At 41.9% G+C, this 14,878-nt stretch overlaps 1 protein-coding gene across 2 annotated transcripts; it reads left to right on the plus strand.

The window, feature by feature from the left end:
• Nucleotides 1-123: 123 nt before the first annotated feature.
• Nucleotides 124-12,742, plus strand: LOC124881894. 2 transcript variants are annotated; one of them, XM_047387796.1, is made up of 5 exons: nucleotides 124-415; nucleotides 3,268-5,846; nucleotides 7,640-7,789; nucleotides 10,135-10,215; nucleotides 11,383-12,742. In XM_047387796.1, exons 2-5 carry the CDS (start codon nucleotides 3,287-3,289, stop codon nucleotides 11,499-11,501), a joined length of 2,910 nt encoding a protein of 969 aa, XP_047243752.1. In that variant the 5' UTR covers nucleotides 124-415; nucleotides 3,268-3,286; the 3' UTR covers nucleotides 11,502-12,742. The 2 variants fall into 2 exon arrangements, with proteins under 2 accessions (XP_047243752.1, XP_047243754.1); XM_047387798.1 differs by lacking the exons at nucleotides 10,135-10,215; nucleotides 11,383-12,742 and adding an exon at nucleotides 7,885-8,080.
• The last annotated feature ends 2,136 nt before the right edge of the window (nucleotides 12,743-14,878 follow it).

Below are 14,878 nucleotides of genomic sequence, written 5' to 3' on the forward strand. Positions count from 1 at the left end.
ATAGGAGGAGACAGACGCTGAGCTTGTGTGTGTTTGGTGTGTGTGTGTGTGTGTGTGTGTGTGTGTGCGTGTTTGGTGTGTGTGTGTTTGGTGTGTGTGTTAACAGCCTGAGAGGCTCCGCACAGCGAGAACAGGCTGTCAACAACACTATACAAGAACTAACAGCAAACTCGCCCTTCCTTTACTCCATATAAATATATTTCCTTAACCTTCATGCGTTGCTTGTACTAGAAACGGGATAAAAGTAATGGCGGACGAGAAGCGCCTTATTGGACCGATTATGATTATTTTTATATAGTTGTTTCTTTAGCAGCCGCAACAGTTTCCCGCCACTGACATCAATGCAGGGAAAATGAACGTTAGCCAGGAAACCTAACTGCGGGTTAGCAACAAGATAAAACTGCGCGTTTAGTGGGTAAGTTATATCAAAGTAAAGCTGCATAACTGCTGAATAAAGAGGATAAAATCATTACTAACTTTAAATACAAACTATTATCACAGTCGGTTATTACGAAAAACATTTAAGCTAGCATGAACCAAGAGTTTCTTTCTATTTTTCACAGCTAAAACAAAGCTTGCTATGATAGCTGCTTCTGAAAATATCCTCTTTTGCTTTTAGCCACAAAAAAACCCCACAGAACAATGAAGCTTGTGGACATCAGTAAGTTGCACTTTAACATAAAATGTGTAGGTCTGTGTCATCATCTGGTGCAATTTTGGGTTAAAATAATGCTTGTTCTCTATTGAGTGACATTAGGAGGTGGGCACAGAAAGTCAGAAATCTTACTCAGGAGCAGCGTTACTTTAAAATATATTTCCTAGTGATGGGACTTATGGTTCTTTAAAGGGAACCACATCTTCAGGATCTGTTCACTTCTAAGCGCCATTGAAATCATCCATTTTTGAAAATGTGTATATTTCAAAGAACAAGCTATTTTATATGAGTTTACATGAGGGGTCAAAGTAATAAAAATTAACTTGAAATTAATTGAAGGTGTGAAATACTGAACATGGTAAAATTGAGTCCCACATATAATTAATTTCAACCCCGATGAAAATTAGAATTCATGAATTCGGAGGTCATTAAAACGAAAACGTTATCAAATTTAACGTTGCCTGTTTTCATTCACTGCCTGGATTTTAGACCCTCCATTTTTACCACTTAAGTTTTATCATTCATTGCGTGCACAGTGTAATTTTTGTTACTTCCGGTAGATCGGAATACGGCAGCAGCCCTGGTGCGACAGCGGAGTTTGTAGTCCGTGACCCACAATTTCCCAAGATTTACCGCGGGTCGATTTAGATTGGTCGAGCTCGGGCAGCAATGGCGGACGATGGTGGCAAAAATTGTGAATAAAAATGTATATACGCGTGTATATACATATATGTGTATACGATTTCTGTGACCCCCAAATAAAGTTTTAGGATGTTTTTTAAGCGAGAATGTGTTTTTTTTTTTACTCAAATATCTACTCGGGTTAATTAAGATTCCACTTAATTTAAAATAAAGAGGTTCGGCATTTCTCAGCGCCAGCTCGTTTCGGCACCTGTCAGCCGACCGAGCAGTGTTCCCACCCTCTTCCGGACAAGGCGCCTGATTCTCGACTCATCGCGTAAAGAGAGACTGAGGTGGACCTGGGCGCTCTTCGCTTGTGACTCCCTGCAGCTCCACCCCGTGTACAAAGATATCACTGCTGTACGATTGAAAATACATGTGAATAGTTATGGACAACAAGTACTCCGCTGTCGCGCCGGGGCTGCTGTCGTATTCCGATCTAACGGAAATAACAACAATTACACTGTGAACACAATGAATGATAAAACTGAAGTGGTAAAAACGGAGGCGCTAAAATCCAGGCAGTGAATGAAAACCGGTAACGTTAACTTTTAATGACTTCCAAATTCACGGATTATAATTTTCACAGGGGCAAAATTAATCACATGCTGGTTTTTAAGGCACTCAATTTATCATGTTCAGTATTTCACACCTTCAATTCATTTCAAGTTAATTTTTGTTACTTTGACCCCACATAATTTAACCCTATATATATATATATATATATATATATATACATAAAACCACAATATGTTCATGCAATGTTCTATATGTATATATTTTCCATAAAATTTAAGTACAAAACATAAATATCAAATACCCATCTAGTTCTTTACTACAAGTGTTGTGTACATTAAAAGCATTTTAAGATAGCAAAATAAAACAAATAGAAGAGAAAAAAGTGCATTTGAGTTGCTTTGGCAGAAATAAAACTGCACCATTAAATATAATTAAGGCAAAGCAGTAATGGTAAACAACACTTGACTGTAAACCAAATAAAGTATGCAAACTTTTTGTTGCGCTACTTACTGTTTCGCCTTGGAGCAAGGAGCAGACTGTGACTGTCCTAAAACATAATTTAAAATTAAATTAAATTGAAAAAATAGCATTATAAGCCAGTAGGAAAACCTTGGATTAAAGGCCTCGCCCAGGGGCACATCAACATATGATACAGAAGGAAGCTGGAATCAAACCAGCAACTTTCCAATTATAGTACGACTTGTCCCCCTGAGTCTTAGTCACCGCAAAACATAAAGCAACAAAAAGAAGCCTCCTGACCATCACAGTAAAATAAAACAGTACCCATGCTGTCAGTTGTAGGGTTTTAGCATGAAATGATCTGGTCTGTACCAGGTTCTACAAAGATTTAATTCGAACCCTGAGTGTACCAATATATTTATCTATCAAACAAGATGTCAAAATTGAATAGTCTTTGTAAACTTTAAGTTAACTTCAAATCCTCTTGATATGTTAGAATTTAAGAAGGATTTGTTTTCTTTCTTAGTTTTTTATCATGACTGCATACTATGTGAGCACAGATAGATAAAACATATTTTCATGATAAAGATGAGTTTTGAAAGCAGATGACAAAGGTCAAGTTTACTTAATTCTGTTCAACTCCATTACTTCAATTTTAAGGCTACACAGCGGGGCAGATAGCACCTTCTTTCTGATTTCCTTATCATAATAGTAAATCATAGGCCATGCATGTTGAGAAAGCGCCTGGGAAAAAAAACTTCGGCATCTGAGAGCTCATGGTCTGGTTTTGGAAAGCATATAAAGAATTATTGGCACATAATAAATGGCATTTAAGTTTGAAAAACTCTTTTTTCTAATAAAGAGAGGTTTTCTTGTAGTTTGATCAACATAAAATTACTGAGTGTTGTCACTCTCAAATGCATTGTTAATACTGTCAATCTGTTTGTGTGTAGGTGTTGTTAGAGGAAGAAAATGGAAAACATCACCCAAGTAGAAATCAGTCCACAACCAGACCTCACTTTACCGCTCTTCCCAAAACGAGCAAGGACAGATTGTGCTGCGACAGAAGACCCCAACGGGAACTGCATTTTCGACTCTACACGGCTTTGGAGATCTCAGGATATAATCGGCAGCCTGTCGTCAAATAACCTGCAGAAGACTGACTGCCTGAGTACTGCAGAATGTGAGCAGTATCACGATGAGAAACCCTGGGGCCTTGCTCCCGCTTCTCATGTGACTTCTGTTCACATGAACGGCGCACATTCAGAATCATATGAAGTGAGTCCTGAGAGAGATGTAATGTCTGTTGTTGCAGAAACAGACGAGCCAAGGGCTGCCGGCAACAACACGCCCAGTTTTCCTAAATTTAAGCAGCTGGAGAAGTCGCCTGAGGATGAAACTCCTGGAAGCTCTGGTGTCTGTCTTCCAGATGATGAGAATCATGGGACTCAGGCTCAAACCCATCCCAGCCTCATCCAGGCATTTACATTCAGTTCAGATCAGGGGGCTGACACAGATCATACTTTTCATCCAGCTGATGTTGTGGAGAGTAATCTGAAGAGAAAGGAGGCTCATTTCAGCGAGATTGGACCTCTGAGGAAAGCAGAAGGAGGGAGCCCCAAATCCTCCCATGCTTTTCTACTCTGCTCAAATGTTGAAGGGGGTCAGAAATCAGATGTTCAAATTTGTGACAATATAGAAACAAAAGGTCAGGTCAACGAGACCGGCATGACTTTCATCGAATTCTCCAAGAGATCAATTCCTTGTTATGAGATAGTGTCACGCAGAAATATCTCTACTGAAAATGTGAGTTTTGAAGACCAGGGTTACATTGGAGCTGATCATTCAGCAAAGATTCCAGCAGCTGCGGGAATCAGTCCAGAGCCTGCTGAAGGAGATAATGAGGCTGACGCTTTCAGTGTAATTGACCCTGTAATCTGGAATGAAATTGACAAGGAGGTTGAACGGCTGCTCTGTAACTCAGACAGCACTGCAGGTGGAGGATTATCTCCATTAGTTGAAGTCTGCATGGTGGGAAAAACTCCTCCGCCTTGTTCTGAAGTCAGAACATCACAGGATTCATCTTCAGACCAGACCAAGCAGCTTCAGGACCAGAGGAGAACACCGCAGTGTGGGGATGAAAATAAGGTCGAACCACAGGCTTGTTCTGCAACAAACAACGAAACGCAAGACCAGACCGACAATGAGGGCAACCCTCAATGGAAATCCAGTCCTGCAAAGGCCCCTCCTGCTGGAGATGATGGATCAGAAGAAATCTGTGATACAGCAGGACCTCAGCTGAAGGAGCAGAGTCTGTCCAGTTTCCTGGCTGCCAGCCTTAACCACATGGAGACACAGGAGCTAGACATTGACAGAGTGGACGAGGCTGCTGGGATAAAACAGCAGCATCTTCCAGAAGAAACAGAAAGTGATAAGCTGAGGAATTTAGAAACAACGAAGTCAGTTAGGGCTGATATCTGTGTGATGGATGTGACGGCTGAAGGAGAGGAACAAACCCAAGAGGTAGATTTTGGAGGAGTAATCAACTCTGGTGAGTGGGAAACTTCAGAGAAACAGGGAGAATCTGAAGAACATGAGCAGAAACAGAGCGAGCTCATAGAGGACATAAGCGAGGAGTCTTCTAGCCAAGATGTTGGTGAATGGGTGGAGAACAGATTGACTTTGTTTAATGGAGAAGATCCAGAACAAAGGCTTGGTTGTTTCCCTCATGATCAACACACACCAGATATTTCCACGCTCTGCACTGTTCCTCCTACCACTGATGCTGTTGTTCCATGCCGGTCTCAAAATGCTCACCAGCGCTCCATATCGCTGAAGCTTAGCTGCTCCACTCCCTGCAACAGTGTGCTCAGGGAGTTTGACACGTTTGAAAAGATCAAACTCTCACCTGATGATGATGATGGTGACAGTGATGATGCTGCAGGCCTGAGCTCCATGCCTGTCCTCATCAGCTTATCCAGACAGCTGCTGAACACACCACAGGAGCAACGAGAACACCATGTGCAAGTGGCAGACAGGGAGATTAATGAGAAGACACATGTAGAGGGGGATGAGAAGGAGAAGGAACGGTCTGGGTGTCACCCTGACAACATGGAGAACGGATTTGTCTCCAGTGATTCCAATTGTAATGAAGTCCCAAATTTGATCTCAGCAGCAGACGTCTCCACGCCCGCACAGCCGGAGAAAGAGCCTAGCTGTGGATCAGCCTGGGATTCCTCTCAGTGCTCGCATAATCAATTAAACCCACAGTCCTCTGCTGTTCTCGCTGAGTCCCGCAGACCCTCTCCTGACCTCAACCATAGCTTTGACTTTGAAATGAAGGAACAGTTCAGCAGGGTCCTACAGGAGCTCAACTTGTTCTTTGATGTCAGTAGAAACGAATTGAGTGACTGCGGGCGATCCTCACCTAAGCCGTGCAACGATCTACCCGAGTCCACGGAGGACAATACCTCTAAACCTATGGAGCATCTCGGCATCCCAGCACCGGGGCACTACGCTTATACATCAACAGGTAGCTTGCTGTAAGACAGGAGTGACGTGACATCTTCTAATAACCCCACCATCGTTTGAAGTGACAAAAACCATGTTTTTGCAGTGATTAGTAATGATTTTATTCTATATCTTTGTACATTATACCACTCCTTGGACCTTCTCACACTTTTGTCATGTTACAAGGACAAACATCAGGATGTCTTATTAGGAGTTTATGCAGTAGACCAACACAGGCAATACACTCATAGTTTATCTTTTTTTTACAAATAGAAATCTGGAAAGCGTGGCGTGCATTTGTATTCAGTCCTTTTAATTTGGATGCCTCTAAATAAAATCCAGTGCAACAATTGTCTTTTAAAGTCACATAATTAGCTAACAGAGTCCACCTGTGGGTAATTAACTGCATCATGAAGAGTAAGGAACACGGCAGGTAGGTCGGGGAGAAAGTTGGGGAGATCTTTAACGCATCGTTAGGTTATAAAACACACCCCAACATCTCAAGACCCGGCTGTCCACCTACACCGACCATTACTGAAGCATTAATCAGATAAGCACCCAAGAGGCCTGTGGTAACTCTGGAGGAGCTGCAGCTCAAGCGGGAGGATCTCTGGTCCAGATGATTTTCAGTTGTGCACACCACAAATGTGGCCATTGTGGAGGAGTGTTGAATAAAAGACACAAGACGTTTCCCCATGTAGGGGAACTGCATGCAAAAGCTTTGTGTGGTGGAAAACTAACACCATCCCCATGATGAAACATGGTGGTGGCAGCATCATTCTGTGGGGATGCTTTTTTTCCTGCAGCAGCAGGGACAGAGAAGCTGGTCATAGATAATGGGAAGAGGGATTGAGCTAAATGTAGGACAATCCTGGAATAAAAACTGTTTCAGACTTGAGGCTGGAGTGGAGGTTCATTTTCCAGCAGGACAAACATACAGCCAGAATACAACACATAGATCAAAGCCTGTTCTGAGCTTGAGCTAAAGAAAAATCTCTCGGTCTCGAGGTGCGCTAAGCTGGTAGAGACACACTTCAGAACACTTCGCTACAAAGGTGGTTCTACAAAGTATTGACACAGAGGTCTGAATACAAATGGACACTTGCCTGATTTCTGTTTGGAAAATATTTTCGAAATAATTTTTCCCTTCCACCTTACAGTTATAAACCCATTTGGATTTCTCCATCACATAAAATCCCAATAAAATATTTAATGTGTGGTTATAACATGACAAAGGTGAAAAGATTCAGTGGCGTGTGAATACTTTTGCAAGGCACTGCAGATGGTTAACGTTTAAACATCCTGTGAAGGCCGATGAATCTATAATTGGTTCCCCCAGAGGACCAGATATAACGGGCTAATACTTCACTAGCAGGTCACTCCTATTTTCAGGTACAAAGAGAAAAGATCAGTTGCTTTTAGTCTTAGAGGTAAGACAAACCAACGGCTTGTGTCTAATATATCATAGAGCAGAAACAGCAGAGAAAGGAGTGTGTGATGGATCTGGATAAAGTGAATAAACACTGTGAGGAAGGTAATTAATGGGGAAACTGTGGTAGTTCTAACAGATTTTAAAATGCACTCATTAAAACATGAGACCATAGCATTTATTTTCTGGAGAAGCCATCTTTAAAATCCAAATCATCTAAGTTCAACTTGGAACAATGTGTAGCTGCTATATAGAGGTTTGGACTTAGTGTGAGGTTTAAAAATCTGTATTTAGATAACATTCTGTGTTAGTAATAATATGAACCATATGGTGATTTTTCATGTTTACTGTGACATAAAGATCAGTTGTTTCATATCCATTTTTAGAGAAAGCTGTTGAAGACCACAGTCTGGTGATGTGTGGAGTTGATCCAGTGGGTTCCTGTCCTGTTATCAGGGGTGATGGCGAGCAGGAGGTGCCCCTTAATGGAAACCTGGGCCAGGAACCATCGATGGACACTGAAGAGAAAAACAGAGGTTCCTACTTAACTTTCTAATTTGGCCATTTTTGTGAAAAAAACAACTCGAGGTGTGCTGCTGCTGCTTCTCACGTGATCCTTCTCACACTGCAGAATGTATCAAGCATACCCCGATGATCTGGGCGGTCCATTTAAGACCCCTCCTCTCTTCCTGACATATCAAAGATGCGTTCAGGGGGAGAGAGATGCACTCCATGACACGTTGAACAGCATGGCCAAACAGGGATGAGATCGAAACCTAGATATTATTGGCTAATAAAAATGTATTTAAACATGTACACGAGTTTCTGACTGAAATGTACTAAATTCATTTTTTTTTTTAAACAGAGAATATTGTCAGCAGAGACTCCCTGTGTTTAAAATCGTTTTTAGTGTCACATGATCTACCATGTTTTAATAAATCTGCAAGTGGACTTAGAAGGTGCTCACACCTTCAAACAGACGGAGCATTTTCTCTCACACGTTCAAATATTCTTTTCTTTGGCTTTAAGAAGCTGCAGCACAACTTCCTGATGAATGCCAGGGTTCCTACATAGTATGGAGATGTGTTGAGTTTAATACTCATAGTGTTTCCCAAGTCTGGATACGCTTGGAAAAAGAAAACGGGATGGAAAAATTCCAGACTGTTTCCTGTCCCATTTACAGGAAGGTGTTTTCATCCGTCTGTCCAGCAATTGTTTTTCCATCCATTTGTACATTATTGTCCATTAATCCATCTATCTGCTTATCCATCATCTCATCCATCTGTTTTTATCCATCCATCATCTATCTGTTCTTTTCTCCATTTGTGAGTCTATCATCCACCCATCTGTTCCTCCCTCCATCTGTCCATCCATCCATCCATCCGTCCATCCATCCATCCATCCATGCATCCTTCCATCCATCCATCCATATCCATCCATCCATCATCCGCCCATCCATCCATCCATCATCCGTCCATCCATCCATCATCCATCCTTCCATCCATCCATCCATCGTCCGCCCATCCATCCATCTCCATCCATCCATATCCATCCATCCATATCCATCCATCCATCATCCGCCCATCCATCCATCCATCATCCGTCCATCCATCCATCATCCATCCTTCCATCCATCCATCCATCGTCCGCCCATCCATCCATCCATCCATATCCATCCATCCATATCCATCCATCCATATCCATCCATCCATCGTCCGCCCATCCATCCATCCATCCATATCCATCCATCCATATCCATCCATCCATCATCCGCCCATCCATCCATCCATCCATCCATATCCATCCATCCATCATCCATCCAACCATCCATCCGTCCATCGTCCACCCATCCATCCATCCATCCTTCCATCCATCCATCATCCGTCCGACAATCCATCCATCCATCCATCCATCATCCATCCATCCATTCATATCCATCCATCCATCGTCCGTCCATCCATCCATCCATCCTTCCATCCATCCATGTCCATCCATCCATTCATATCCATCCATCCATCGTCCATCCATCCATCCATCCATCCTTCCATCCATCCATATCCATCCATCCATCATCTGTCCGACAATCCATCCATCATCCATCCATCATCCATCCATCCATCCATCCATCCATCCTTTCATCCATCCATCTTTCCATCCATCCATCCATCCTTTCATCCATCCATCCATCCATCGTCCGCCTATCATCCATCCATCATCCGTCCGACAATCCATCCATCCATCATCCATCCATCCGTCCATCCATCATCCATCCATCCATCCATCCGTCCATCGTCCGCCCATCCATCCATCCATCCATCATCCATCCATCCATCCAACCATCCATCCGTCCATCGTCCACCCATCCATCCATCCATCCTTCCATCCATCCATCCATCCATCATCCGTCCGACAATCCATCCATCCATCCATCCATCATCCATCCATCCATTCATATCCATCCATCCATCGTCCGTCCATCCATCCATCCATCCTTCCATCCATCCATATCCATCCATCCATTCATATCCATCCATCCATCGTCCATCCATCCATCCATCCTTCCATCCATCCATATCCATCCATCCATCATCTGTCCGACAATCCATCCATCCTTTCATCCATCCATCATCCATCCATCCATCCTTTCATCCATCCATCATCCATCCTTCCATCCATCCATCCATCCTTTCATCCATCCATCCATCCATCATCCATCCATCCATCCTTTCATCCATCATCCATCCATCCATCCTTCCATCCATCCATCCATCCATCCATCATCAGCTGTAGAAATACCTCCCATTGTTCCATAGAGAACCATTTTGAAACCAAAGATGTGCTGGAATGTAACCAGTCCTGACTGTGGTTGTGTTGTTTTCAGAGTCCCAGGAGGCGGAGCAGAAAGTTGAAATTTGGTCTCCATCCTTCATGTGTCTGCCTCACTTGGAACCTTTGAGCCACAGTGAGTTTCACAGCAGATGGCTCTGGGAGAAGGTTGTGGAGATGTTTTAAGCAGGGTTGGGTTATTGAACAATATCCCAAGGTTTAAACATCTCAAGGAGCTCTGATCAATCCATGATGGCAAAACTGCAAACCTACCAAGACATGGGCGTCCACCTAAATCAACTCAGACAAGCAACCAGGAGGCGAGTGGTAAATCTGGAGGAAGGGCAGAGATCCACAGCTCTGGTGTGAGAATCTGTAAATGCCTATTTGTCATGATCTCCATAAATTCAGTCTTTATTGAAGAAGTTGAAAGAAAGCCTTAAGTAGACCAGTTTACAGATCCCCACAAAAGATGTAAGAAACCAAGAAAACATGTGGACTAAACCTTTGTGGTGGCACTAGTGTTGGACATTTTGCCCAGCATGCTAAACGCAATAGGCAGCAGAAAAATAACTGGATGTTGCCCTTAACACAACATTATGAAACAAGATAGTGGCAGCATCATACTGTGGGAATGTGTTTTTTCAACAGGAACATGGAAGCTGGTGTGAGTTGATGGGAATGGATGCATCTAAATACAGGACATTCTTAGTAGCAAGCCAGATAGAGCCAGCAGCAGACTTTCATGTTCCAGTAGGATAACAGCAGTCAGCGCTACAGTGGGATGGTTTAGATTAAAGCATACTCATGTGTTAGAATGGCCCAGTCAAAGTCCAGATCTAAATCCAATTGAGAATCTGTGGCAAGACCTAAAAATTGCTGTTTACAGATGCTCTCCGTCTGTTATGTCTGAGGTTGAGCTAAATTGGGGAAAATTTCCCTAATGCCTCTAAAGTTTGTGATTGTAACATAAAAAAATTAAAACACCTGTTCTTCTACCTTTTCTAATCTCCCCTTTTCTCTCCTCTTCCTCTACTGGTCTTCTTTCTCTCTCTTAATCTGACGGCATCTGGTAAAAGATTTTAAGTATTTAAAATCTTCCCATTTGAAAGTTTTGTCTGTAAAGCTTTTATTACGTCAGTGTGGGAGACAAACTCAGCTCAACAGAATGCAGTTTTTCACACAGTATGTAAAACGTTAAAAGGGACGCGCTGTCTTTAAAAGAACATACAGCCTGGTTGCTCTAAAATGCAGCAGGACTGTTGTCCACAGTGTTAAATGTGTGCACTCCCTTTGTGTGCAGGACCACCAGAGCTACCCAGGAGGCTCGAGCCTTTGAAAACATGCACTCGACCAATCAGGGTTGGACTTTCAAAAAGAGCCAAGACCAAACAGCTCCATCACTTACATCCATACAAATGAATATGGAGACACGGAGACCAGGAGGATGTGTTGGTGTGAATGATGTTCTCAGGGTTTTTCTGGTTGTACTGTTCAACTGGTGAGATGTTGTTGCCTCTGGTTCATTAACCCGTTTTCTTGTTGGTTCTGGTTGGTGCTACTTGAAGTCACTCTGTCAGTAAATGCTGATAGCTGTTTACAGTCCACATTTGCTTGATAAAATCCAATGCATGTTCTATTTATTTATTTATTTATATGTAACATGTAACCATTTCAAGCATTGTTGTAATGTTTATACAGTATTTGTTTACGTGTTTTACACCTTCGTGAGATCGCGTTATTAAGGCAACGTTTCCTTTAATGCAGGCATGTTTAATGTATGCTCTGCTCTAGGTACATGTTCCTGTTATGTGGGGGTGTATTCAGCTGGTTTTCATTAGGGGGAGGAGGTTCTTTGTGTGTTCGGTTATTTTTACCATCTCCTCGAAAAGAAAATACAGTATAGTCAAACATTTTTGTCTCCAGAAATAATTCTCTCTTCTATTTTTTAAAAGATACAGATCTAAATTTCTCAAATTGCTCGGTTTCTTCTGCTTTCTTATACTGTATAAAAGACTGTGATAATCCACACTGTAGAAACATTGTTTAAAGCTAGCTAGGTTTAATGTGTATTACAACTACTTACTGGTTTCCATGCATCTTATAGGCTGTATGCAACTTGTTAGTCACACGTTTATTCAGTTCAAAGCCATAAACTATAATATGCAGCTCTGGAGGAGCTACAGAGGTCCACAGCTCAGGTGGGAGAATCTGTCGACATCATTGCTGTTAGTCGTCCACTCCACAAACGTGACCTGTGTAAAAGAATGGCAGAAATAAGCCGATAGAGCTCCTGTTTACACTTTGCAACAAGAAGTGTTGATGACAAAGTAAACATGTGGAAGAAAGTGCGTCGACTGAATGTAACGTTTTGGTTGACATGCAAATGTGTGGCGAAAAGGTCACACCATAAACACTACTCCCACCCTTAAACATGGTGGTGGCAACATCATACTGTGGGGTCCATTTCTTTGTTAGGGATATGGAAGCTGGTCAGAGTTAAGATGAAAATGGAAAAACCTGGAAAGGGCCTGGATACAAATACACGCCATGCATTTTCACATTTTCCTTGTTTTTTGTAAACCATGTACTATTTTCCTTCTACTTTAAAACAATGCAGTGCTTTGTGCCGGTCTCAAATCCAAATAAAACACATCAACGTTTGTGGTTGTAATCAAGGGGCATGAATACTTTTTAAAGGAGCTGTACTACATCAGTTCCTTTGCCAGCATGGTAAAAGATGATAATCTTAATCTAGTTTGCTTTAAGGGGACATTTAAAGTTTATTTCGTCCTTCCTGGGCTCAATAAAATATTAATTTGGCATCCGACGTCACTAACTACGGCGGAGTATTAGCCTCAGGCTAAAACATTTTTTTTTTTTAAGTTACGAGAATGAAGTTGGAAAATTATAAGAATCAAGTCATAATTTTCATAAGAAATCTTAACAAAAAAGCAGTCTTCCATGCGATAAAGTTAGGAATGTTGAGCATCTTGTGAAGTTATACTTTAGTGTCGGTTTCACAAAGAAGGATATTCTTAATCTTTTAGCACATCAGCATCAAATTATTACCAGTATCAGGACTTTGAAAGGATTGTGTGAACGACTGTGTCTGTTTCAAAGAATGAACATAAGGACCTGGAAGCAATTGCTTGTTTTGTGGAAGAGAAGCTGTCATTACTTTTTCTCGTAATGTTATGACCTTATTCTCGTAATTTCCAAAAATAAATCTCTTAGCCTGGCCCTAATACGCCATAATTAACAAATCAAACATTCACAAAAAAAAAACAAAGCCATTCTCGCTTTAGGCCACCGAAGGCTTGAAACTCACTCGTTTGTTAAATAGTTTAAATTTGTAGTGAAACAGTATGTCTAGCCTCTTTATATCCAAAGTTGAACTTCAAATCTCGCTGCGTTCACTGTACTGTACCTCAAAAGTGGGACACGTGTTTTTTTTTTTTTACTTTTTACACTTCGATAAACAACTATAAAAAGAAATGAGCCTACACAGTTTGTCAATACGTTCAGGTTTTATATTTTGACTAGAATTTATTGTTTTTAACGACACAAAACACATAGACTGAAGATAGGGTGGTGTCGGTGAATGCTGGGAGAAATCATTTTTATTTTTATTTTGGGTCACAAAGACTTTTTCAGTGCTGGACATGCCATCCCAGGCTGGGTGGTATGATTATCATTAGGGTTCACTTTCTTTTTATACCTTTAAAACAGATAATTCCTTATAAATATTAATATCTCTAGGCAGTATTGTGAAAAGTTCATGTTCCATTTTTTTTCTCTAATTGGAACATACCCCATCCTACTTCCTGGTATTTCATCTGTTTGTATTAATTACAGTAATGTTGTAGTTTTAGTAACAGGGGGCAGGGACACACATATGCACTGACAAATTCCACATGGATAATAAAAATAATTTTATTATTTATTTCTCCTCCCATGATATTGTTTGCTACTGCAGAACGTATTTGAGCTACATGTTAGGAAATTAAAAAATACATTGTGTGAACAACAGTTGCAGGCTGAAACCTAGCTGGAGTTTGGTAGGACCAAAGTGCAGATCGGAGGGCAGGAGCCGCATGATGAGTAGTAGAGCTTCTTTAAAAATGATAATGAACTGAAAAACGTACAAAAGAGCAGAACATGGGACACAGGAAGGTATACAGGCATGAAGTACAGGAGAAACTGGTGGAGAACAATGAGACCAGAGAGTATTAATACTAGGGTAGGGAGGAGAATGGACCAATGAACCAAGGGAACTAATCAGGAGGCTGAAGCAGCTGGTGACAGGAAATATGTGGAGCAACTGAAGGAGGGCGAAGATCAGGGAATCCGTGCTTCACGGAGACGTGGCTGTGTGGATTAATACCGGACTCTGCGCTGCAGCTGGCAGGATTCCAGCTCTACAGAGCGGACAGAGACACGGAACTCTCCGGCAAAGTGAAAGGTGGAGGAATCTGTTTTTACCTCAACAGTGGTTGGTGCAACGACGTGACAGTGATTCAGCAGCACTGTTCTCCAGACCTGGAAGCCTTCATCATAAACTGTAAGCCTTTCTATTCCCCCCGTGAGTTCGCTTCGTTCATCCTGGTCGGTGTTTACATCCCGCCGCAAGCTAACGTGCAGGTCGCACAGCGCATGCTCGCCGACCAGATACTGAGTGTGGAGCGGACCAACCCGGACTCCTTAGTAATCGTAGCTGGTGACTTTAACAAAGGTAATCTGACCCTCGAACTCCCCAAATATAGACAGTTTATAAAATGTCCGACCAGAGAGGACAA

This window comes from Girardinichthys multiradiatus, chromosome 15 (assembly GCF_021462225.1).
Source record: "Girardinichthys multiradiatus isolate DD_20200921_A chromosome 15, DD_fGirMul_XY1, whole genome shotgun sequence".
In the NCBI taxonomy this organism is placed as follows: domain Eukaryota; kingdom Metazoa; phylum Chordata; class Actinopteri; order Cyprinodontiformes; family Goodeidae; genus Girardinichthys; species Girardinichthys multiradiatus.

Bases quoted from the DNA above. Each gene is read 5' to 3' on its own strand.
- LOC124881894 (XM_047387796.1), top strand. From the start codon at position 3,287: ATGGAAAACATCACCCAAGTAGAAATCAGTCCACAACCAGACCTCACT. The intron at 5,847-7,639 runs GTAGCTTGCTGT...ATCCATTTTTAG, and splicing joins CTACGCTTATACATCAACAG to AGAAAGCTGTTGAAGACCAC. The intron at 7,790-10,134 runs GTTCCTACTTAA...TGTTGTTTTCAG, and splicing joins CACTGAAGAGAAAAACAGAG to AGTCCCAGGAGGCGGAGCAG.